The 26,647-nt window shown below is 38.2% G+C and overlaps 3 protein-coding genes across 4 annotated transcripts in view; all 3 read right to left on the reverse strand.

Moving 5' to 3' along the window:
* adamts7 (a disintegrin-like and metallopeptidase (reprolysin type) with thrombospondin type 1 motif, 7) overlaps positions 1–26,647 on the reverse strand; it is a 610,954-nt gene that overhangs the window by 44,073 nt on the left and 540,234 nt on the right. The window lies entirely within an intron of this gene.
* On the reverse strand, positions 49–5,195 carry znf319a (zinc finger protein 319a). Its single transcript, XM_001923303.9, has 2 exons — positions 5,029–5,195; positions 49–4,020 (listed from the first exon to the last, which is right to left on the reverse strand). The coding sequence occupies exon 2, from the start codon at positions 3,779–3,781 to the stop codon at positions 2,009–2,011; it is 1,773 nt and encodes a 590-aa protein (XP_001923338.2). The 5' UTR covers positions 3,782–4,020; positions 5,029–5,195; the 3' UTR covers positions 49–2,008.
* On the reverse strand, positions 9,286–26,262 carry jph3a (junctophilin 3a). 2 transcript variants are annotated; one of them, XM_688490.8, is made up of 5 exons: positions 24,992–26,262; positions 18,824–19,586; positions 17,978–18,102; positions 15,672–16,984; positions 9,286–10,898 (listed from the first exon to the last, which is right to left on the reverse strand). In XM_688490.8, the coding sequence occupies exons 1-5, from the start codon at positions 25,371–25,373 to the stop codon at positions 10,818–10,820; spliced, it is 2,664 nt and encodes an 887-aa protein (XP_693582.3). In that variant the 5' UTR covers positions 25,374–26,262; the 3' UTR covers positions 9,286–10,817. The 2 variants fall into 2 exon arrangements, with proteins under 2 accessions (XP_693582.3, XP_073763472.1); XM_073907371.1 differs by lacking the exon at positions 24,992–26,262 and adding an exon at positions 23,235–23,867.

Genomic DNA, 26,647 nt, shown 5'->3' on the forward strand with positions numbered 1-26,647 from the left:
AACGTGTTAATAGCCTCGACATGAAAGATATTGCTTCACAAGCAATGACACCATTCAGTCTCTGCATTTAATGCACATGAAGAGTACACAAATCTGTAACAGAACAAACAATACTGACACATTAGCCGTTAATGTTAATAAGGCTTTCAGAGGCATTGAAAGGGGAAAAAAAATCATGAAATGTTTGCAATATTTACATTCAAGCTGTTAGGTTCATAAAATGTATTATTAATATGGATTCAATTAGACATTTAAAAACTGCATTGTAAGAGGTTTACGTTTCAAAAACGACTACTAGTTAATACTGTATTTTAGCTTCTTATAATCCTTTAACCTGTATTTGTACTCTTGAATTTCTCAATTCAATATAGATATTTTATATATAATTACAAAAGCTGTTGATTGCCTGTTATGCAGTTCAGTGAGATACAGTATTTTAACCCAAACAAGAAGTTCTATAGGGTGCTGCAGTGCATCAAAACCTGGAAAGCTGACCCAGTGTTAATTCCCTCAAGACTTCCCATGGGTTTTTATAATGCGACTTTCAACTTGTTATTATTATTATTAAAAGTTAAACATAAATTGATGATACTTGGACTTTTTGCTTTACATGTAAATTACAAACCCATATCAATAAAAATGCTTCATCTTTGTAACAAATCACTACATATGAACATCTGAGGTGGGAAAATGTGCAGTGTGGAGCAAAATGTCCAAATATTCTAAAATGATGCTTCCCATAGATCTGAACTCTTCAGGGTTTTGTTGTCTTAACTGCAGCGCTCTATCATCCGATTCATTTACGCACGCGCAAAAACTAAAATCTTGTGTGACATTTTTGTTCCTAAAGCAGAAATTAAACAAATAAATCAGTGTCAGAGAAACTAAACAAGGTGTCTGCGGTAAAAGAATAATCCACTAAAACAGAAACAACATATCCTCACAAGAGGAAACAATCACATATGCACAGTTTACAGTATGATGATACACAAACAGATACTAAAACCTAGCACTGTACTCATGTCAAAGTGATACAAAACATCCATGTACAGATATCTTTACAAATTCTACAGCATTATTTAGCTAACGCAAAACACCATCCGTTTGCAGTCGGCAAACTCAAATGCTTCTTCGTTGTTCTCTGTCGCCTGGCAGTTAGTAAGTAACTGTAAAACGCGGTACTACTGTAAATTCACTCTTAGAACTGCTTGCAAACTAACTGCATCGTTGTTATAAGTCAAAATGCGCTAGAGAAAAGAAAATGGCTAATATTTTTTCGTGTAGTCATTTTGCCTACAAGTTAATATGACAACAAACGGTATAAATTATTTAGGCTATTCATGCATACATATACCCTGTTACATTATGGGTTAGGTGATGGGAGTTATACATTAAGAATACATACAATCACTACTGTATATTGTCCAGATGACCAGACGGTGTTCCGTTACTAACATGGAGGAGGCATGAGATGGAGATCACTGGAAGAAAGGCAGTTAATTTGTAAGGTACAAGGCCAAATAGTTCAAAAGAAAATGATCTAGACGAGGTCAATCCTGTGATGATCTAGGGTGGCTACCATGTTCTTGCTTAAGTAATTCTGAACAACAACAACAAAAAAAAAGCTTTCTCAGGTAACTGCACTACATTATCTTGGTATTTTAGATATATACTGGTCTTTAAATGCGCAAAGCAGAACTCACACTTTAACTCTTTAGTTCCTTGTAAAACTGATCAGCTTTTTCTTGGCTGGTCTCCAACACGTGGTATACGAGTCACACACGAGACAAAATTGTTCATTTTTACATGCATTTCTTTTTTGAAGAGCAACCCTTCATGAGTGCGGTTCTGTTCATCAAGATGGTGCCTGTGGAGTAGATGCGATGTTGCCAAAATCTACATCAAAGCTGTAGTTCCTTACCAGTCCAACAGTTACTGCAATGCTTATGGGATATGTCACTAAACGTACATAAGAATAATCACGTATATTTTAGCTTGGTAAGGAGGTCTACTCTATGCAAGAGGAAGCTGGATACCCTCCTCCCTCTGCAGTGTGTTGAACTGTATGCTCCTGAAGGGCCCCGAGCTCTCCAAAGCACTCTCCACACCACACGCACTTGAACTGAGCTTCGCGGGAGTGGATAATGCCATGCTTAGCCAAGTGTTCGCGCTGTTTGAATCCCTTGTCGCAGGTGGGACACTTAAAGGGTTTCTCACCTGTATGGACTCTTCGATGTCTTTGCAACTCGGAAGAATATTTAAAGCGTCTCTCGCAGTCTGCGCACTTCATGGGCTTCTCTCGAGCAGGGTCGCAACGGTGCTGCACGAAATCCGACGAGGATTGGAAGCGGCGGCCGCACAGCGAGCACTTGAGTGGCTTTTCTGTGCAATGAGAGTTCTGGTGCCGCTGAAGCGTGGACGACTTTTTGTAGCCCTTCCCGCACACGTCACACTTGTACGGCTTCTCCACCGCATTAGACCCAGAGTTTGATTCTGTGCACTTGTGCCTTAGCAGCTCCCCAGATTGTCTGAAGCCCTTTTGGCAAGCTGCGCATTTGAACAGACTCTCGATGCCATGGACGTGCTGGTGATACAGCAGGTGGGAAGGTTGCAGGAAACCCTTGTCACACTGATTGCACTTGAAAGGGCGGTCGGCTGGGTTTTTGTGTGTACGGCGGTGACGAACAAGCGCATACTGTTGCTTGAAGCTCATCTGGCACTCCTCACACTGAAAAGGCCGCTCTTCAGAGTGGGTGCGCTCGTGCTGTCGGAGGTCCGAGGGGCGTTTGAAGCTTTTCCCGCATGCTGTGCATCGAAAGGGACGCTCTCCAGCAGGCTGACACTGGTGGTGCAGCAACTCGGACGACTCCTTGAAATGCAGCTCGCACAGGTTGCACTTGAAAAGGTGCTCGCCAGAGTGAGCGTACATGTGCCGCACCAGGTGCTGCCTGTGCTTGAAGGTCTTCTCACAAACGGCGCACTTATATGGCCGATCGGCACTGTGTGTGCGCTGGTGGTGTGCCAGATGAGAAGCTTGACTGAAGCTCTTGTCACAGGTGTCACACTTGTAGGGTTTCTCACCCGTGTGCACTCTTTCGTGACGAGAGAGTTCTGAAAGGTGGCGAAACGCCTTATTGCACACTGAGCACTTATATGGACGGTCAGAGCCCTGAAAAGCTGTAGTGGAAGAGGAACCCATGGCTGCCCCATCATTGGATGTCTCTGCAGTGGAGGGCTGCTGAGGGTTTGAGGTGGATGAATCTGGGCGGTAGGTTTTTTCACAAATAGAGCATTTCATTGGGTTGTTTCCAGTGCTGTGTTCATTATGATGCTGTGCCAAAGACGTGAGAAGGGAGAATCCCATTTTGCACACACCACACACAAACGGCTTTTGCTCAACCTGAACACACTGATGCTCCAGAAGATCCGTTGCTTGGTTGAAGATCTTCATGCACTGAGTGCATTGGAAAGAACGGTCCTGGTTAACCATGCACTGGTGTTCATGAGGATTGGCCAAGTGTGAAATGTCATGACCACATGCTCCACATTTGTGGCCACCTTCACTGCCCACCTGCAGCTGAGGCTGCTGAGCTGGCAGCGTATGCTGCTGTGCATGTTGTCCATGCTGCGACTGTTGCAAAGCAGGGTCCGCCTGAAGGACAATACCATATGCAGCGCTGCCCAAAGCATTCTCAGCCCCTTGCAGAAGCGGGTGCCCGACAGGAGGAGCGGCCACTGCATGTTGCTGTTGCCATGCTTCTGTCATTCTTGCACTGTACATGTATGAACTTAGCTTTCTGGGGTCAGCACTTTGGGATCTGTTTGCACAATAATGGTCCAACAACTGATGGTCAGTTCATTGGAAAGATTACAAATGATACTAAAATTGTCTTATAAAGAGTTTTGGGTGAACTGGTTCATTTGTGAGTTTTTTTAGTACATCTGTATCAAATACCAATCCAGAGGGAACGTCTGAAATGTTCTCCTGCAACCTACACAGAACGGTCTCCAAATGCATACCTGCAACAGGAAATAGAATGCATTATTACACAAGCATTACTCACCTAGAGAATAAAAATAATAATAAATGTTAAATAGTAATAATAAAACTACGACTAATCAAAGACTTTAAAATGCTGTCAAATGTGTACACAACACAAATAAAAACAAATTATTTTAAACTGAAAATGCACTAAATTATAGAATGTGGATGATAAAAAAGAGGTCTTGAAACAACTCCTTATATCAGTGTCAGTGAGAAAATAAATTTTAAGTGAAGAAAATGAGCAAAGCTTAAAACATTCAGGATAAAACATTTTGGAATTGAAAAAAAATACTGTTCTTAGATATTTACAATGTTTCCACATGTATCTTCATCACATTAATAAAGCTGCTTAATTCAGACACCCTTTACTAATACTGAATAAAAAAAAGCATTCCCTTTACAACACAAACACTTGACAAGAACTTATTTATAGTTGGGAATACTATAACAATAACAATGTCATGCCATGAGCACAATGAAAATCTAGATTTAAGAATTGTATACGATCTGTGGAGCCGGCTGCTTGCTAGCCTGAGGGAGGAAAAATGGGAGAAATCTGGAATTCCCTTTGATCGACTTAATTATTTTCCTGATGCGAAAAAGAAGTGAAGCTTTGGATATTAGAAATCCATATTCAAAACCATCGCACAAAACCTTGAAATACAACCATACCCCTTAATTTTATTAGCAATTGGTGTACAAGCAAACTTCAGCTAGCATTTGACCGATGCACACTTGCAGCCAGAGCTAGCAACCGCTGCTAATGGTCTTCTCTAACAATCTGCTCGTATGCAATCGATCCACTTTATGTTACTCACAAATTACAAATGCAATAAACACACTTTATGCAACAATTCATAACGCGTCTGCAGAACTGCATGCAAATGACACGCAAAGCTTCATGCAAATGTGTTTACCAGTATGCTACACTGTAGCAATTGCGTTAAAAATTAGCAGCCGCCACCTCGCTGCTTTTAACCTACTTTGACTCGCGTTTTCCTTTCGATACCTCGTTATCCCGAAGATTCCTGATTGTAATAATATATACAGGACGTTTCGACGCCAGGGATGAAAAATCGGGCGCTTCCCTGCCAGTGGGATGCAGAAGGCCCAAACAAACGTGACGCATCGGACCTCTACGACCAGCCCCTCGAACAAGGCGGACACCCCGATGATATGGGCGGAATCAAGGCGATGGAAAATCACTGATTTTGGAGTATACGAGCGACGTTTCCAAATTCCTCGTTCCGTCTGATTATGTAGGCCTAATGCAATAATGTTAAAAACAATAATTAAATAACCGAGAATGTCTGTGTCCTCACAATGGCGTTGCAACTTGCAGACACGGCAAGCTTTTAAACAACATTGTGTCAAACGGCTATCCTGAAATTATGCATTTAAAATATTTAGTCTTTTATTAGACTCTAGTTACACAGGTTATGCACATGATTAAGCTTTACATTAAATCATATGCCTTGCTTAGTTTGGTTAGGGCTATTTGAAAAAATAATGAGATAATCATACATCAGCATTATTTATGATTATATATATATATATATATATATATATATATATATATATATATATATATATATATATATATATATATATATATATATATATATATATATATACAGCCTCTGACGCAGTGGGTAGCACAATTGCCTCACAGCAAGAAGGTTGCTGGTTCAAGCCTCCCCATGGGTCCGTTGGCATTTCTGTATGGAGTTTGCATGTTCTCTATGGGTTTCCTCTGGGTGCTCTAGTTCAGTGTTGCCAACTTAGCAATTTTGTTGCTAGATTTAGCAACTTTTCATACTACCCTAGCATTTTTTTTTTTTCAAAAAGCACCTAGCAACAAATTTAGCAATGGACTACTTGGTACTTGGCTACTTAGTAGACATTGGACAACTTTTAGCAATTTTTAAAAAGTGACTCAAAATTGTTTCAGATTGAATTGAATCAGATTGTTTGTCATAACTGTTATTTTACTGATATTTGTTAATATGTATAATTGTTGGTAATTTAAGTAGCAATAAATTCCAGTAGTGCTATAATTGTTGTCACTTTTACAAATGTGTAAGTTTCACAAGTTAAACAACAAGTACACAAGCAGTGATTGTTTAAAGTAATGTAACTGTTCATTATCATGTGTTATATTAAAAAAAAAATCTTATCAAAAAGTGTTTGTATTACTTTTGCAAATAGTCAACTCTATTTTTCATACAAATCTAAATGGACATATTTCAAATGATGTTTGATGATAATATTATATAATACACAACACTAAGAGAGTAGAGACATGATGGGCTGATCCAAGGAGATGAAAATAGTCATGGACCCATAGTGGATCGTTTTGTTTAGGGGTGTGAGGAGTCAAATCTAAAACTTTATGCAACAAAAAAATGACATGATTTTTTATTTTAGAAGGAATCATACAGCAGCTGAGGCGACTAATATTAGTAGCCAAAAAGTAGAATGTGTGGAGAACTACAAATATTTGGCTACAATTATTGACCGTTTTTTAAACTTTGAGGCAAACTGTGATGCTGTGTGCAAGAAGGGGCATCAGCATATTGTCTCAGGAAACTCACGTTTTCACATTGGCCCCAATATGCTTACTCCTTTCTTCCGTGCTTGAGTCTATTCTATCCTTAGCTCTGGTGGCATGGTTTGGAAGTCTGCCCCTTAAAAACAGCAGTAGACTGAGCCAGGTTATTCTAGCAGGTTGATTGGTGAATCACAGCTGAGTATTGAATCTCTGTATTGTATGCAGCTTTTACGGATTGCCCAGAACATTAGTAGCTGTAGCACTCATCCTCTGGAGTTTATCCTGCTCCCTTTGGGTCGAAGGTTTCAGATGCTTTTTAGTAGGACAAAACATTATAGGAATGGCTTAGTCCCATCATCTATTGTAGCTTTGAATAAATTTTAATATTTTATAATGTACTTTTGTATGTGTATATGTGGGTATGTATTTGTGTGGTTTAATTGTTTGTATCAAATGCCAAACTTCTACCTACGGATATAAGGTCAACTCAGTTCAACTCTTATTTTGTTGCATAATATACCTATAATAAGATAACATGTCATCCAAATGTAAATTATGAATGTTAATTTTTTATTGTTGCGTAAAGTAACATAGTTCACCCAAAGAAAACTCAATATTTATTCACCCCCAAGTGGTTCCAAACCTTTATTGTTGTCTTTGTACACGTGAATATAAATGAAATTATTTTGTAAACAGCTTAAAACCTATAACCTTTGACTATAGCAACAACAAATGCTACGGAAGTCAATTACAGGATTCCATCTTTCTTCAAAATGTCTTCTTTTGTGTTTAACAGAAGACAAAAAGTCAAACCAGTCTGGAACGAGTCAAATGTGAGTAAATTGCTCTGTAAAAACTGGATAAGTTGGCGGTTTATTCTGCTGTGGCGACCATAAATTATTATTATATGATATAATTATTATATTATTATTATTTAATATATAATATCATTATTATGCTATGTTATTATTTACATGTTTTGTTATTTTTATCCACTTGTAGAATACCTATACCCAATATTGGTAGCTCTTAACAATGGGTCTCAATCTCAGTTCCTGGAGGGCCGCTGCTCTGCTTAGTTTTGCTCCAACTTTATCAAACAGCTGATCTAATGTGATCAAGCCTACTAGAACCTATTAGGCTGGTGTGATTTGGAGGTGGTTGGAGCTAAAATCTGCAGAGCTTGGGCCCTCTAGGAACTGAGTTTTAGACCACTGATCTATACCATGCAAAAACGTATTGTATTGTATACCATGCAAAAATGTATTTGTGCTTCCATTTCAGATAACTAGTGTGAAAATTCCACTTACCTGGGCTTAAAGTGTGGTTTAGAAGAATGAAAATCTGGGTTAAGTCTGGTGTGAAAAGCACCTTCAGAAACACATCTGGCTCTTTTAAAAGGTTATTTTTCAATTTTTCAAGTGCATTGTGTTTTTGAGTTTTGGGTGAACTGTCTCATTGAGAAATGTACATTTGGTGGAAAAATGCATATTTTCAGTCAAAACAAGAGAAAACAATTATACTAAACATCATTCATTTTCTTGTCAGCTTAGTCCCTTTATTAATCCCACCCAATTCACCTGTTCCGCTTGGCTTTGGACTGTGGGGGAAACCGGAGCACCCGCAGGAAACCCACGCGAACGCAAGGGGGAACATGCAAACTCCACACAGAAACGCAAACTGAGCCAAGGCTCGAACCAGCAACCCCGCGACCTGCTTGCTGTAAGGTGACAGCACTACCTACTGCGCCACTGCTTCGCCACTAAACAATAACCATTTTCAGAAAAAACTTTGATATATTTTTGTTGTATGATATTATTGTATGATGTTGTTATTATGATATGATATATTATAATTATTATATGACATGATATTATATACATTTATAGGTATTTTTAACTATTTGTACCTATACCCTTTAATCTAGCAAAGCTGAGAATTTTCAAGTTTTCTTTTTAATTGCAAAATAAATTCTAGGTTTAAGATTTCACATTTGAGTTTTCATTAGTTGTTCTTAACCATGGCTCTCAAACTCGATTCCTGGAGGGCTGCTGCTCTGCAGTTTTGCTCCAACCTTATCAAACACAGCTGATCTAATGTGTTCAAGACTAGACAAAATTGAGCTATTGTGATTTGAAGGAGGTTAGAGCTAAAATCTGCGGAGCTCTGGTCCCCCAGGAACTGAGTTTGAGATCCCTGATCTAAACCATGCGAAAACATCCTGAATTGTGCTTCCATTTCAGATTATTAAGGTGAAAGTGTTGCTTAGAAGAATGAAAATGTGAGTTAAGTCCGGTGTGAAAACCCCTTGTGTAGTCTTGTTAAGCTGGATTATTTTCTGGTTAAGTTAAACCAGAACTTGCAGCCTTGCTTCAATATATCTAAACAAGCAGGGCAATAATTTGATCAATTCCCAGTGGACAAAATGAAGTCCAAAAAGTCATGTCCTAATAAGAAAAAAAAACTAATGTGACTTTCAATTAAGTGGGACTTTTAAAAAGCACTTTCAAAACCACATCTGGCTCTTTTAAAGGGCCGTATTTAAATTTTTTTGGTCTATATATGTTTGTACGAGTGTGTTGCAGTTTTGGTTTGGGTTTCTTTTTGTTGATAACTAAATGCACATATAACCTGAAGACATTTTTTTTTTTCATATGAACATTTTCTTATAAAAGCATAAACCACAACATAACCTCAAACATTTTATTAATTTTCCACATAACTTGGAAACAATCTCATAAATCATTGCGTAAGAAAGGGCATGCGTCGGCATGCAATGATCTCACAACATGATATCACTGGATGAGTAGTATAAAATATACAATAGCAGTTTATCATTCATTAATTTAGATAATGTCAGTCAGGTCCCACTGAGAAACATAAGCTGGTATTTTTACACTGCTTTCAGTCCCAATTGGTATCTAAGTTGCTGGACAGAGAGACAGGCAGAAAATCACACAGAGTAACAGCAGAAGAGAACAGGCTAACAAACATGCTGTAAAAATCTCCACAGGCTTAGGCTCAGTTCGTAAGCCAACTTGATTTGTTCAGAGGTGGGGTGGGAGAGAGAGAGACGAACCGTTTCTCGTGACCTCTGTATGAGCGGCCACCTGTACACAACCTGCTCGCTGGGATGGTTTCTCAATTAAAAAAGGCACTCAGCATATCAATGATATCTTGCAAACGTGTTCAAATATGTTAAGTGTTCAGTAATATAGAATAATATAATATATCCAAAGCAGTGGTCATAAGGTAACAGTCTCAAACTTTATCGAGTATGAGTCGGAATACTTAACCGCTGCTGCACCCCTGTTGTACTTTTACGTCATCTAGCAGATCATGTGGTGTACGAGAAAACACAGACGTTTCTTTTGTAGTGAGTCTGGCATAGCAGTGTTTCGATGGTGAATCAGTGAGTCAAAATGAACTACACGACTGGATTGTGCTGAAATTCAGTGACTATTACTGTATTTGCTAAAGGAGGTGGATTTGTTTGAGTGGAAGTAATTCTGCAGGCTTATTTGTGTATGAGTTTAATCATGACAATGCACTATGATGAAGCCCTTTAAGACAGCTGTAACCACAGACTTATAGTTTGTCGAATCTGGGTATGTAGATGAGAGAGTTGGATGACGTAATGATCGTCAGCAGCGATCGTATAGGGCTGCACCCTGGAATACAGTGGGAAGAGGGCATGTGGTTTTGGACTGGTTGATTATATGTATATTAGTGTGAACTGCACCTTACATCAACTATATCAAAGTACATAAAACCACAAGACCATCTCTGCACAATAATCGTCTCGTTACTCAATGTCTCAGGCCTGATGTGCATTTGAAAAGAAAACAAACAAGTCCCGAATAATCTTTCGCAACCGTTAAAGATGTGGTAAAACATATCAGACGTGCTCTGCATATTAAAAAAACCTAAATGTGCATAATACTTGAGTTCTACAGAATATTGTGAATGGATCTTTATTATGAGTGGTGGGAAAAAAGGTAAGCAAAGTTAACTAATGTGTTGTAATAGAATTATAGAATAAATTGAACAATAAAAGAAGTTAACAATTTACATGAACTTGCCCAACTTACACAGACATTTACTACTGTAATTGTTTGGGTTCCTTATATTAAAATAGTGGTGCTAAGTGTTCATTGTGTGCATATCTTATATCTCTTGATGATGATCAATGCTGTTATTGACATTCTATAGGCCATATGATTAAATAAAGAAATGAATAAACAAAATGGCTACACCGATGTTGAGTAATATCACCATGACCACCAGGACAGAGCTGGAGCCCTGTAGGACAAGAGAAAAGAACGTTATTAGACACACTTTATACTGCAGATCTGTTCTTTAAACATTAAATATCATACACACAGCTAAATATCATTTACTACTGCCCACTTTTAAAAATCTGCTCCACAAGTAGCTTGATAAACAATCTGACTGAACTGATTCATTCACAATACTTTACGGGAGTAAGGTTGTCAATTTTTAGTGTATTTAGTGTGATAATTGTGACTTCCCCAACTGATGGAGCTGTAGTTTTGATTCTGCATCGATTCAGAGATTTTCAAAATGCATTGCTATTCTTTCCTGAATCTATTCTGAGCTTAGTTTTTAACAGCAGATGGCGCTGTATTCATTACAAACAGCCATACTCTGCTCACCTCCAATTCCTTATGCACACCACTCGAACCAAAATCATTTATTACATTTACGAAAGGTTTAAGTGAATTACAAGAGTGCTCATAGTGAGTTGTGTTAAAATTAGTCTTGAGATATCCACTTGACTGTCAGTTATGATATTTAGTTTGTTGCTGTGCTTTAATAATCTCTACAATTACCATAACCCTAAACCCATCCCTTACAGCAGGGGTCTCAAACTCGCAAGATTGGCAGGGGGCCATTTCTGTGACTGACAATTCATAGGAAGGCCATTTTAAAAAGTGGAAACCTGATGCAATAGATGCAATTTAGGCAGTGTAATTTTCATGACGAACAAGTTTCTACCGATGAAAACTAGATAAAAACAAAATAAAAAGTAAGTGCTGATGACGACAACAACTATAATATACAAACATTTTTGTTGACTAATAAAAACAAGACGAGAATGTGATTGAGGGATGCATTTTGGTATTAGAATAATTTTGGTATTAGAATAATCAGATTAATTATTGGTGCGTGACGCACATTTGAAAGTAACTGGTATAGCCTCTTGCTGACCTAGTAGAGAATTTAGACAGTAAAAGGTATTAAATCGGTCAGTTTTAAATTCATACGATCATGGCACTCAAGGAGCTATTTCCTCACGTGTTTCATTTTAGCTGCAACTACAGTTTTGCTAACCCGCTAACATGCGCTGTTCACGCAATGTTTGCATTTGCTACGATCGTCATGACAACAACCATTTACAGTGTACCTGCACAAAACAAAACTGCTTTATTCAGGACGTCATTCAGCGATTCAATGATTATTTCTTATGTCTGTAAAGATGTAATGATACTGTAGTGCTAATCTCCTCTTAACAGGAAGTCAAAATAACAAAACTACCTTAAAGTGAAGAGCACATATTACATATTACTTATGATATAATTAAACAACACATATCCCATTTTTGGTCTTTAATGGAATGCTATTTCCATGTTTTAATTAGACTGTTTTATTTAATTTTAAGTTAGACTATTTTGTATAAATAAATGTATACAATATTTTAAATAAATTCCAATTAAATTAAACCAATATATATTTTAGTCAACTAAATATACTACTAGAGTAGATTTAGTCAACTAAAATATTATGAAATTTAGTTGACTAAAACTAGATTAAATCTAAAACGATTCAAAAGTATAAAATATGACTGAAACTAAAATGGAATTTTAGTCATAAGACTAAGACTAAAGCTAAATTAAAATTTGCTGTCAAAATTGACACTGACAACAGACATTAGGTTTATATTTCAAGCAATAACTATTAACAGTGATAATGTAATCAGCACGTTTTTCGCATTACACAGATGTTTAATATATTAGTGGCAGTTGCGTGTATGGCCGAGCAGTTGACACACACTCAGTAGTTATTTATCTACAAACTATATCCAATCAAAACTCCAGCCTTTTGTTTCTTGAACATATTGATGGGTTAGTTAATATTGCTATGAAAATACTAAAAATAGTAGACATAATAATAATAATTATTATTATTATTATTATTATTCTGTCCAAAATTAATTGTTGCTTAACCAAAAGTTGAACAGATAGTGTAAGAACAGCAGAAAGCCATTTAGGGAACTTTAGTGACTTTACTGGCAATTTTGTAAAACTCAGTTCTGTTCAAACAGCAGTACAATTTTACTAACGTACCTATTTTTTTTTTTCTTCAAATCTTAATAAGCATATGAGAAAAATTTATCAAATAAGACAATTTAAACTGAGTACTAGCAAAATTATCATATTTGTTACTCCACCAACATGTTGTAAGCCATGAAGAAGTGTATGATAACAAGTATACAGGTGGAATATAAGAATACAGGTGGTATAAAACTGATAATAATCAAATGACCCTTGAATTTTTGCAAAAATAGAGCTTTTGAACCCATAGAGCACATCCAAACACATTTTAACGTTTTAATCAGCCCTATAAATAATCCTACTTACAATGGAAGTCCCTCCCTCTTGGAGGCCTGGATTGTGAGCTTGCGATTGTGCGTCCTAAAATAAGTGTGGGTCTGCAAGTCTGCAGTTACATATTATTGGCTTCGTTGTGAGCATGTGAATGGTTAAAAACTTGCCTATAGCTCCATTTGCTGTTGAAAATGAAGCTCTGGAGTAATTCCGTAGAGATTATTGATGCATTTTGAAAATATCTGAATTGATGCTGAGTCGATTTCTCAAAAGATTTTTTGATACAGCACTAGTTCTGTACCAGAAACCGAACTACTAACTCTCTCCATGCTTTTTATTTTTTTTAGGTTAGTACTCTGCATCACACATCTACTTTATCACATCTTTGGATTCTGAGATTCTTTACTACTGCAGAACAAGTACCCCAAGTAACAATAACAGTACCCCATATCAAACAACAATGAAATTGTGGATTGCCTAAAAATTGTGTTAACCCCATGAAAGCATTTTCTGCCAATAATGAGATGAGTCTCATTCCCTCATAAATGCATATGTTTTTCATATTTATACACATTTGAACTTCTCATAAAAACTTTCCGACCTCATCACAACAAATTTGAATTGTTTTCTAGAAGCACGCTTATGCACTAGATTAGTCATTCGCATAATACACGGGCAAACCAAGTCCATATAAGGGCTTTGCACAAAGTGGCACTTGCCCGGAGAAAATTATGAGAACACAAATTACGAATTAAGAAAGGGCAATTATGGTAGCGGAACAAAAGACAAAGAACTTTAACGGTAATGTACTGTAGGTTCTGATGTTGGATGTGGAACATGCTTTCAGATCTAAAATAGCGAGATGCATTTTTGTTGACTTTAGAAAAGAGTACTTTTAAAAGAGCAGAGGGCTGGGCATTTTATGATGCTAAGCATCCATTGCATTAATGGTCTTGATGCACAGAGTTGACTTTTCTAAATGCAGACGCGCAGAGCACTCCGTCAAAACATGAGTCACAGCACGCAAATGCAAGGCGCATGCAAGGCACATAAACACTGCACAAAACAATTGATGCCAATAGAAAATCATTTCTAAAGGCACCTCTAAAGGCACCTCTCAAAAAAAAACATGATTTTGTGATTGAGGCATGAATAATCTTTCATCACTCTCAGGAAACATGTCTGTACACTAAATACGCAATCACAGTTATATATATATATATATATATATATATTTTTTTTATGTCTAGTTACTTTTCAATCACCATGTAAATAACATATCTAATTGTATCTAGGGTTCTTTATACATGTTTATAAGGCCTCAGGGGCAGAGCTTAATTTGAGCCAGATCCTGTTCCGGAAAATGTCAGATATTCGTGTTTTGCATTCCAGTATTTATTTGAATAGATCTGACATTAAATTGTGTGTGGTAAATACCTATGTGCATGGGTGCATGTGTGTGAGAAAGAGAGAATAAGCACAATCGAAGGCTGTGGGGGATCGTGTGTGCGCACACACACATGACGGCCCTCAACAATATTTTCAGCCAATCAGCTTTCTTATGTTTACAATCACTCTCATTGATTGGTGATTTTTGTTTTATGTGCAGTGAGCAGCGGAAATAAACACTGGCATAGTGGCCCACATAAATAATATTTGTATATTCAAAATGGCAAAGAGGCATACATATATATTTTTTAAAGCCACGAGTAAATCTGATAATGAGCCTGATCTTAAAAAGATGAAAATGCACGAATGGATCAGAATAGCTGGAGACAGAAGCAAAACAATCTCAAGTCAGCCCGAAAACATGACAGAAGAGGTAACTGTGGGCTCTTCTTAAAGATTTAGTCATTTATTTTTTTACCCAGCACATAATAGTGAAGTGAACTGAATAATGATTGTTCATACGTTTACGTTTGTAGCTAGTGTTCATGATTTTATTCACCATGACTGACCTAAAACATCATATGGCACAAAATAAATAAAGACTGTTCAAAAATGTGATGCTCTTTTTTGCGCTATCTGCGTTTAATGATGTCATGTTTTGGGAGAACTGAATTTGGTGGATGTCGGTCACGGTAAGTTTTATTTTCTGGATTTGTTCCGGGAATTATTAATTTACAAATTAAGCTCTGCTCAGGGGTACATGAATATTAAGTGTGGTATAAGTAGTTTTTCTTTTAAATCATACATTTTGAATTATTTTAGTACAAAAGTTTTGATGAATCATGATTTATTAGTGAAAATGTCTGTACGCTCACTTTACACATTAATTTGTGCATAGACAAGTTTAATAAATGACACTCATTGTCTTGTGGCTTCTACTTAAAAATATTGTTTGCTTACGTTTTAAGTCTTGTAATAAATCTATGCTGCGTAAATCTGTAAATATATGTTTAATTAGCAGAACCGAAACCCCCGAAGCAGTATTCTGTTTACTTACTGAGTTTGTCTTCATCAGGTTTAGTTGCTCTCCTTCATGTTCCAGTGGTTCTAAAGAAGACGTTAAAGGGGGTGAAAGAGTAATGTCCCTGTGCAAAGGCCATTCCTCCACATCAACCCCAACATTCAAAGTGTCAAGCATCTGCACAGAGTCCATGGATCCCTCCCTGGCTGCAAGACCCCACTCTTTGCCTTCTTGATTTCGCTGACGTAGTCTCTGCAAATTGTGCCCTTGGAGACCCGAGCATTTCATGCCAGAGCCAAAGTTCTGTTGAGAAAGGGAGTCTAGGGGCTGGAACCTCATTTCAACCCGATAATCATTTTCCCCTTCTTTCTCCTGCGGATGTGAATGAGAAGAGATCCACTGGGAATTGTTTTCAACAGTCCATTCCAGAGTGGAGTTGTTGGCCCCACGGTCTGAGAGCTGGTATGCATTTAAGCTAGGCTCACCAATCGTATGATTGGTGAAGGACTTTCGTGGCTTGTGGTTTGAGTGGACATGCTCGTGTTGTTTGTGATAGGAGGAAACATGCTCTTGGGGGTTATAATGATAAGAAACGTGTGGTTTTTCATGTGCAGAAATAAACTCCTTTGGTTTGTGATTGGTGGAAGCATGCTCATTGGTCTTGTGATTGGATAAATTGTTATGACCTGCAGACTTGTGATTGGAATATATGTGCACCTGTGGTTTGAACTTGGAAGATTCGCAATCAACAGAGTTGTGATTGGATGGTTTATGCTCTCGTTCTCGCTCCCTAGAAATTGCATGTTCCCGTGTTTTCTGATTTAAGGAAACATGCTTCCAGGGCTTTTGATTGGAGGACATTTGATCCCAGACCTTCTCAGGGGCCATATGCTCGATGGGCTTGTGGTTAGAGGAGCCGTTCTCCCATGGATGATGAGTTGAGTTCTCATGTCCATTAATGTGACTGATCTCCTCTTCCAGCAGGGATGGAGTTGTGGAACGACTGCTTTCCCCTTTGCTTCCTCTTCTGTGAGGATACATCTCAGCCGTCCAGCTGTTAGCCCCAGCTCTCGTGCTGTCTATGCCTCTGCCTTCAACTAGAACCTGAATCTCAGCCCCTCCTTGTTCGTCCACTGCACTCTGACGCATAAAACAAGCATTCCTGTTGCGATGAGTAGGGGGACTGCAGGGTGGCGATGAGGGACTGCTCAAAACTGGGCTCAGGTCTGGCGTTTGGACTGGGGGTGTTGTGTCTGGTGTGCAGAGCTCGGGGCTGTCTGTGCCAGTGGAGACCACCTCATGGTCTTTCTCTTTCCTGTCATGATGCTTTGGTCTCTGGCATTCCAGTCCTAGTTTACAGAAATTATAAGACATGGTCACAATAAGGAACGGATTATACAATAATATTGTAATCACCAAGTGTTTTTTGCCAAGTTAGATTTCTCTCACGTGAAATTTGACTTGGCTGATGCTTATATTGGGCAAACATTACATGTGCCAAACTACCTCACTTGTTTTCATTCCTACAACAGGGGTCACCAACCCTGTTCCTAAAGAGCTACATTCCTGATTAAACAAACCTGAACCAATTAGCACCTGAAGCAGCAAGTGTGTTTGGTCAGGGTTGCAGTTGAAATCTGCAGGAAGGTAGAGCTCCAGAAACCGAGTTGGTGACCTCTGTCCAAGAACTACTGCCAGAACTAAATTAGCTATTATTACAAAGTAGACACAAACCTACTGTAACACAATAGGAACTATTGGTGAAATATGGATTTGGCAAATGCTAATAATAAAAACTCTGGCAGAATATTTTAATGTCTTACAAGACTATTACAAAAAGCTAATGTAGGAGCATTTACCTGTCACCTTTGTCTGAACCAATGCATTATTTGCTCATTGATGTGGTACTACAACAAGTTATGGGAGGTGATTTAGTTCCTTTGTTTGCTCTTTCAATCACATTCCATCTCTATTATCACAACAAAAATAAAACTTTGTTCGCAGAGTCCTCCATCCTCCAGTTGCTGATTTTCTTTTCGCCACATTTCGGCCGCATAAAACACTTCATAGCTCCTACTGATGATGCAAAGGCAACTAAAAACTAAAGAAATTGCGGAGAGGAGTGGGGGTAGCTCTTCTTACTGAATTACTACAGTATAACTATCTAGGTGAAAGCCTGTCATTAAAAGGCATTGTGAATTACGATATAACGGGCAGTTCATGATTAGGATTGGAGCTAAACTTTGCAACACAGGGGGTCTCCAGAAACAAAGTTGAAGAAATCAGGTATATAGCATTTTATATCCATTACAGATTTAGCGCTATAGTGTATTTTATCCTACCATTCCCATAGTGATGGAAAGAGGGGGAAAGTTCTTTGGCTATAGCCCTGGCCAGACGACACTCCTCCAGGGCTCTTTGTGCGACTCCCTCTGCAGCCTCTGCCTTTCCTCTAGCATGGCTCATCCTGTAAAAAAAGGAAAATATTGCATTATTTAGCATTTATTTTGACTAAAGCAATGTTTTACCAAAAATCAAGCTGGGGCTTCAACTGTGTTTGGCTCAGATGGTCATCACTGTAACTCAGAAGGCCTAAACCAGGGGTGTCCAAACTCGATCCTGGATGGCCGGTGTCCTGAATAGTTTAGCTCCAACTTTTTTCAACACACCTCCCTGAAAGATACTTGTATACCTAGAAAAAGCTTGATTAGCAGTTTCAAATGTGTTTGATTTGGGTTGGAACTAAAATATGCAGGACATTGGTCCTGGGTTTGGACACCCCTGGCTAAAACGTACCTGGAGGGCTACAATTCTGGGCTACTCTTCACATCAAAAGCACCAGTAGATTGTAGAACCATTGTCATTAATGATCTCTATGATTAACAGTACTATGGGTTAGGAAGATTTTTGGAGATTAGTTCCAGTCCTAAGCCTAGAGTAGGGCGTGGAGTACCCCTGTGGTATGATTAATTTCGGAGGACTTAAATATACTTGCAGTTTTCAAAGCTATTTGAAGAACTTGATAACCTGGATCAAGTGTGTTTAATCTGTAGGATCGTGGCCTTCCAGGACCATTTGTTTTGCCCGTTGTTACAACTCTTCACTCCCTAGATAATTCCAAATTGTGATGGATTGCTCTTTTTTGCCACGAATTGCTCTTATATGTTAAAAAACACTTCATGTCTTACCTGGACAATGCAATTTCAGCCTTCTGCTTGGCGATATCTGCAGCTTTCTCAGCAGCTTCCAAAGCACGATCCACCTTTTCCCGGATTTTGCTTGTTCGGAGTGGTATCAGGTTTTTCCGTTTGCCACTCACCAGAACATTCTGCTTGTATTTTCCCTCTTCTTTTGTTCCGTCTGGAAAAGTGGTGCAGCCATAACCGTGCCGCTTATTCCCAAACCATTCGCCTTCAAAGTGAAGTCCATCCGAGCGATGACTTACACCCCAACCCGTTCGCATGTCATTTCTCCATTCGCCAGCATATGTTTCGGTGACAGTGGCATCCACGCTGCCCCCTGCCTCCGCCTCACCTAAGCTGACGTTGGAGTTGATGTCTGAGGCGGCTGAGCTGACGGTGCTCATACCTGCCTCGCTGCAGAAGGAACTCTGCTTGCTTAACTGGCTGGCTAGAGAGCTCTTGGACTCAGACCTCCGCAGTTTTAAACCGCTTAGTATGGACTGTCGGAAGCGGCCTTTCCTCTTCCTGTGCCTGTCTGCTTCACTGTGAGCACATAATACAAAGCCACTGCGGCCAACTGGACTGCCAGATACCCCGCTGACACCAGAGCCATCCTCTGGGGTGGGAGCCCCTTCGCTGTGATCAGACCGTAGGGAGTTTATGGAGGTGCACATAGGGGAGAAGATGATGGCTGCCATGCCATAAGGCACACTCTGTCGCACTCCATAGCCATGGCGCAAACCACTCAACCACTGGCCCTGGTATGTGCCTGCGGGAGAAACGAAGATATTTATAATGATACAAAAAACGGTTATTTCAAAAAAACATATTTCTTGCGTTGATAAGAAAGTAATTTGAGGTAACGTTTAAAGATTATTTGATTGAACATGCAATAACAATTGGTTATATTTTGTTACTTGATAAAGCTTATATAACTTCCTAAATGCATTACAAATATATGATATAAATAGGCTACAAACACAAACACACATACAATATATTGTATATAGTGACAGTGGCATATATGCAAAAATTCACAGCAGGCAGGGCAGTTAGTTAACTCTCACAGGGTCGGCCACTGAAGCTAAGCATGGCTACATCCGGTCAGTACCTGGATGGGAGACCACATGAGGAAGCTAGGTTGCTGCCGGAAGTGGTGTTAGTGAGAACAGCAGGGGGTGCCAAACCTGCGGTCTGTGTGGGCAGTGGCGCAAAAAGGGGGTATGCAGTATATGCAGTGCATAGGGGCGCCACACATGGGGGGGCGCCATTGTGCCAAAACTATTTTTGAAATTATCCATATTAAAAGTTTCAAATAATGTAAATATTTTTTGTTAAAAAAATGTATTTAGGATTTTATACGCGTATAATATTGTATTTTATTACATTAAAAAATCATTTCACCCCTCCCCCCATTTTTATACCACATGTTATTATGAATTTATTATGTATCATATTGATTCATCAGGCCTTTTGGTAACTTCTTAGCTCAAAACTATTTTAATTTTAGCTACAAACAAAGTTATAACATTTCAATTAAATAGAACATTTCACACTGTTTGTTTCTGTTTTTTTTTTACACTAAACATTTGACAGTCTTTTTTATTTCACTTTTAGCAGTTTCAGTCAATTGTTCTTTCAAAGACAGACCTTCTGCCTCAGTCTGAATGTGAGAAGTAATTGCAATGTTCTTTTGCCCTTTAGGACTCCCATGTCTATCATTTTGTTTTGACAAATGTACTACAAAAAGTCCAAAAGCAAGGCTAGTCAAGGTGCTATAATCATTTAGTAAGTGAAAATTAAATTAAGAAGAAATTTGGGGTGGTATGAGATGCATTTCTTTGTGACTTAACATGCTTAATGTAATTATACCTTTTACTATACTTCAAACTATTACAGTTGTGTTCAGAACTGCGAAACTGTTTTTTTTAAGCATATTGATATCTTTATGAAAAAATATCTTTAATTTATTGATGGAAATATTTTCCACATTTTATCACTTGCCTGTTATAAAATATAGTTGGATTGAAGGGGGGTGCGCAAAAGTTGAAGCCGCATACCCATCAGTACATGTGAAGTTGCGCCCCTGTGTGTGGGTCCTAACACCCCGGTATAGTGTTGGGGACTCTATACTGTTCAGTGAGCGCTATCTTTCAGATGTTAAACTGAGGTCCTGACTGGTCAAAAATCCCAGGATGTCCTTTGAAAAAGAATAGAGGTTTAACCCTGGCATCCTGGCAAAATTTGCCCACTGGCGTCCTAACTATCCCAATGTCATAATTGGCTTCATCAGTCTGCAGTCTGGTGCAAAATGGTTACCATTGTGTCATCCATACTGCACACTGGTGGTGGGTGAGGAGATTTCCCCCCAATGTGTGTAAAGCGCTTTGAGTGTCCATAAAAGTTCTATATAAATGTAAGTAATTAAAAAAAAAAAAAAAACTGTTGAATAACTGCCTCAGTAATAAATAAACAAACACATGAAAAATAAGAATAAAATAATAATAAAACATAGGGCCATAATTATTATTATTAAATGACAATAAAACAATGTGGATTAATTAGTAATATAACAAGAGTGTTAAATGATTAAATGTCAAAAGTGATAGAATTACAAAATAAGACACCTCATTTTGATTAACTGATAATGGTGAATGAACACGTTAAGTTGTAATTGTTTTGCTTGATGTATTTAGTCATAAATACAAAATAAGGTCATTATAATGCTCACCTAAGTCTTTTATATTAATGTCTAGCCTTACAGTTGACATGTTTAACCCAGCAGGCACACAACATCACAAGACGTTAATAGTGGGTTAGATCTAGGTCATTACATCAGGTGATCAAAATTTAATGTCTAGCCAGCGTCTAAGGACAATGTTATTTTTACATCCAATTACAACATGAAATTACATTGATAGAAGACATTCCTTTTTGTTCGAATTAGTCCCTTTATAATCCAGGATCACCACAGCGAAATGAACTGCAATCTTATACAGCATTTGCTTTATGCAGCAGATGCCCTTCCAGCTGCAACCCATCACTGGGAAACATTTATACACACTCATTCACAGCGGACAATTAAGTCTACCCAATATACCTCATTGTTTTGTTTTTGTATTTGTTTTTTTTTACTTGTTGGGTAAACCGGAGCACCTGGAGAAAACAAACGCAAACACTGGGAAAACATGCAAACTCCACACAGAAATGCCATCTGACCAAGCCAAGACTTGAACCAGCGACCTTCTTGCTGTGAGGCTACCGCACCATCGTGCAGTCCAAATAATAACATATTGACTAAAAATATGACATAATGTATTGCCTCACTGTTGACTTTGATATATCTGGAAGGTTTATATATATATATATATATATATACATATATATATATATATATATATATATATATATATATATATATATATATATATATATATATATATATATATATATATATATATATATATTTTTTTTTTTTTTTTTTTGTATTAAGATGCACCTCTCTTGTATATTCCTTCTTTTAGATGTTGGCAAGCCACTCATGTTAAATGATAAAATATGGACTGAACAAATATGGTGCACTCTGTTTTCTCGCCGTCCCGTCTGAAACTCTAGAATTATATTTTATTTTTATGTTGTTGTTTTTTTCTTATTTCTTTTTTTTCTTTCAATGTCATGTAACGCTTTAAATTGTAATTACAAATACTCAATAACTATTTTTTTTTTAAATTACGTTGATACTTGGCTGATTTTAGGTTGTGTTTGAAAGTGACCAAAACCCAACATCTGATAGATGTCATTGTGGTAACATCCACACAACATCAAGGTATAACATGATTAGACGTTGATATTTAGTTACTTTTAGGTTGGACGTTGGACAATGATGTCAGCCTGATATTGGGTTCTGATGTCAAGCCGATTTTCATTTCCAAACAAAACACAACATGCCCCTGACATTGGGGAACAACATCAATATGACATCATGTTGACGCCCTGTGTCTGCTGGGTATGTATTGCAAATAAACAATAAGTGCAGGCTAAGGAAATATAAATTTATTACCCTTGTTTCATTAATTTATTAATTAATTTATTAAATATTGTTTATTACCCAGACATTCAAAATGAGAAATTGCTCTTACAAACAATGTAAGTTTACTTAATCATAATATTATGTTTTACTTGACTTTATGTTTTACTTAATTATTAATATTTTTTTAAAAATAAAATTAATTTTATGTTTACAGATTAATAATAATAATAATAATAATAATAATAATAATAATAATAATAACAATAATAGGTCTTCGCTGCTAGCCAAAGCTACATTTTAATTAATGTCAACAAACTAATTGAATGGACAGTTAAAGTACTGTATATCTTGATTTATAAACATTGAAAAGTCTTTAGTATTACATACCCTAATTTGGAATGCTCAAGAAAAGATCTTCAAATGTGAAGCTTTGTGTTGTAACATAGACTGGCTGAAATGTAACAGATGCTGCTTATAGTATAGGCTAAGTTTCTGTCCAGGGTGCTGAAATGTTGCACATGAGTTATGTCGCGGGTGGTTCACAAAAATATCACAGTCCTGATTAGTTACCCAGCGAAATTGCTAAAGGCAGATCACACATTGATCGGATTCAGCTTTGAATGCAAGTCTAAACCCATCTTTCAAATAAAGAGGACGTCTGTTACGTGGCGCAAACACAAAGCGTTCACTTCTGTTACCAAATCCGCTATCATGTGTAACGACGCTGTTCATGACCAAAACACAATTCCACTGTTTTCCGCATTCTCCGTCGTTTAAACGCCAGGAAGCGGATCACACAAGAATGCGAATCAGCCAATCAGCGAGAGCAGCGAAGAGTCTCTATTGGCACAAATGACCCGCTGCCTGTAGGTTTCCATGGCAATTTATTGTAAATAAGCGTGTGTTTCCGATGTGCGTGATGAATTAGTTCCTAAGGTGAAACTTAACAGATGAATTATTTTCGGTAAGCCAGAATGTGTTTGATATTGTAGAGTAAATAAGGAGTCGAATAACTGTTAGACCACATCATTATAAATTTGAACATTATACACATCACATTATATATTTGTAATGAGATACATTATATATACACATTCCATTATATATTTGTATTAAGATACATTATATACACACATTACATTATATATTTACAATAAGATACATTATATATATGCACATACAAGATACAAAAAAGTGATGTTTTGAGAAATAATCTTCATGCCACTTGCACATTTCGGTGGTCTTTTTCTAGTTTAGCTAATAAATCTAGCTCTAATTCAACCAATAAATCACAGATGAATGTGTGTCAAATTACTCTATTGATTGGAAGCTCATTTGTCTTCAACAGACCAATTCCCAAACATATGGAGGGCATTTTAAAAGTGGATAAGCCTTGTTTGGCTATACAGTGTATAGGGTTAGTTTACACTCCACAAGATTTTGTCTGCTTCACTGTGAGCACATAATACAAAGCCATTGCGGCCAACTGGACTGCCAGATACCTCACTGACACCAGAGCCATTTTCTGGTGGTGGGGGTTCCTTCGCTGTGATCAGATTGTAGGTAGTTTATGGAGGTGAACATGAAGGAGAAGATGATGGCTGCCATCTGACTAATTCAACAACTAAATCACAGATAAATGTGTGTCAAATGACTGTATTGACTGGAAGCTCATTTAATGTCAACAGACCAGTTCCCAAACACATGGGCGGCATTTTAAAAGTGGATAAGCCTTGTTTGGCTATCCAGTGTATAGGGGTAGTTTACACTCCACAAGATTCTGCATATATGGACAAGCATAACCATTTGGTTAAAAGTTTTAGCTACATTTGAAGCCAAAAACCTCAATGTGCCATCTAAAATTTTCTTCTTAAATTAGGATCTTGTCAGGCTCATGTGTGTAGGTTTAACAATTCCACTTTTATGGCAATAAAGAAGTTCTTTTCTTTGCTATCAAAGTGAAATAACTGAACACAAACATAAAAAATTCACCTTTTTAGAAGCAAATTTACAACACAACTTAGATGCCACTGAATTCTTCATTTTTAACCCAAACACTTTGTTTTATCCATATTTTACCTAAAATTTAGATGCTTTTCATGAAATTATCTGATCTGATATAAAGGAGATGATTAGATTCTCACCTCCGTCCGAATAGGTTTCAGATCCATATCCATCCTGTAAGCCGTTGCTCCATGTGCCTTCATAACGGGAGCCGCTGCTAGTGCTCTCCAACTTCCCGTACCTGCCTTTGAACCCCTGCGTCCATTCCCCCTTGTACTCCCACCTCCCTTTGCTCTCCACACCAATGCCGTGCCTCTTGCCCTGCGCCCAGGTTCCTTTATAACTGTTCCCACTGGGCCACGTGTAAACTCCGAGAACTTCAAACCCATGGCTCCAGGCCCCTGCATACTCGCCCTGGCCCTGGGGCCCCGTGCAGACCCCTCGGCCATGAGCCTTGCCCTGTTCCCACCCTCCACAGTACGACCCCCCATCATCAAAGTCAAACCTGCCTCCAGTGGACATGCATGAAACAGGTTTTGGCAAATCTTCAGAATGTCAAGTGGAAAAAATGCAATTGGCAAGCAAAACAATGGTAAGAAAAAGAGCAAGAGAAAGAGGAAGACTGGGATAGGCAAGGCAGGAAGTGTTACAGCAAAAAATTCAAGTAGAACGCATAGAGAGGACAAAAAAACAGTGCTTTTTAGGTATAGGTGTTTTAAAGGGATGAGAACGGCTTTACCAGGCTACCATCCTGGTGTTATAGCTCCCGCCGGTTTGTGCACAGGCTTTGGTAATGGATGTCTTTATTGTGCATGCTACTTCCAACAGGCATGAAGATGGTGAGCTTCTCCCTTCCTCTCTGCACAGTCCCAACAGGCTGAGGCACACAGCCGCGCTCCGCGTTCCCTGCGTGGAGATCAGCAGGCAAACAAGGCCTAGTTTTTTTCCACAGCCGAAGAGATCCACACAGCAGCAGCATTGATACACTCAATCAGACATTACACGGCCCCCAAATGCACCGCTCCGGCTGGCAAAAATGCAGAGATGCAGGAGGGCATCCGTTGCCTCGATGCATGAAGGATGTCAAGGCCTCCCTCTAGATCATCTTTTCCAAACCAAAATGACTGTATTTCCCTTGCTTATTTGTTATAAAAGATGAATCTGGCACAGCATTTTTTCCTAATGCTGCTCCCTCTCGCTCTCTTTTCCCTTCTGCGCTCCTGCTGTGATGTAGAGGTGAAGCTTCTCTCCTGGAAGACTGGTTGAAAGCGTCCAAAAATAAATAGGTTTTAGTCCTCTTTGGTGCTCTCCTCCTTCACGTTTATGTGCATATTTAAAGGTGTGTAGCCATGATGGTCTGAGCCATATGATGCTGAGTGTCTCTAGAATTTGCTCATTACAGGACTGTTCCACCCCAACCCTTTCCCCTCCCCCACTCATGCTCTCCTTGTTCTTCTTAAAGGGATAGAGGCGGAGAAAGTCATATGCATACAATGGCTTCCCTAATCATCACCATTCTTTATAGCCCTTTTCCTTATGGCTGTAATGATAGCTTCATAATAGCATAATGTTTGTTGTTCAGTTTTTCCAGCAAGCATTGGATTAGAAATGGAGTTATAGTATAGAAGTATAGTATAGTATAGAATCGCATGGCATTTAAAGTGCAACAACCAGTAAAACATGTATATATACAGCTGAAGTCAGAATTATTAGCCCCCCTTTGAAGTTGTTTTTCTTTCTTAGATATTTTCCAAATGATGTTTAACAGAGCAAGGACATTTTCATAGTATGTCTGA

Source organism: Danio rerio, chromosome 7 (assembly GCF_049306965.1).
Source record: "Danio rerio strain Tuebingen ecotype United States chromosome 7, GRCz12tu, whole genome shotgun sequence".
In the NCBI taxonomy this organism is placed as follows: domain Eukaryota; kingdom Metazoa; phylum Chordata; class Actinopteri; order Cypriniformes; family Danionidae; genus Danio; species Danio rerio.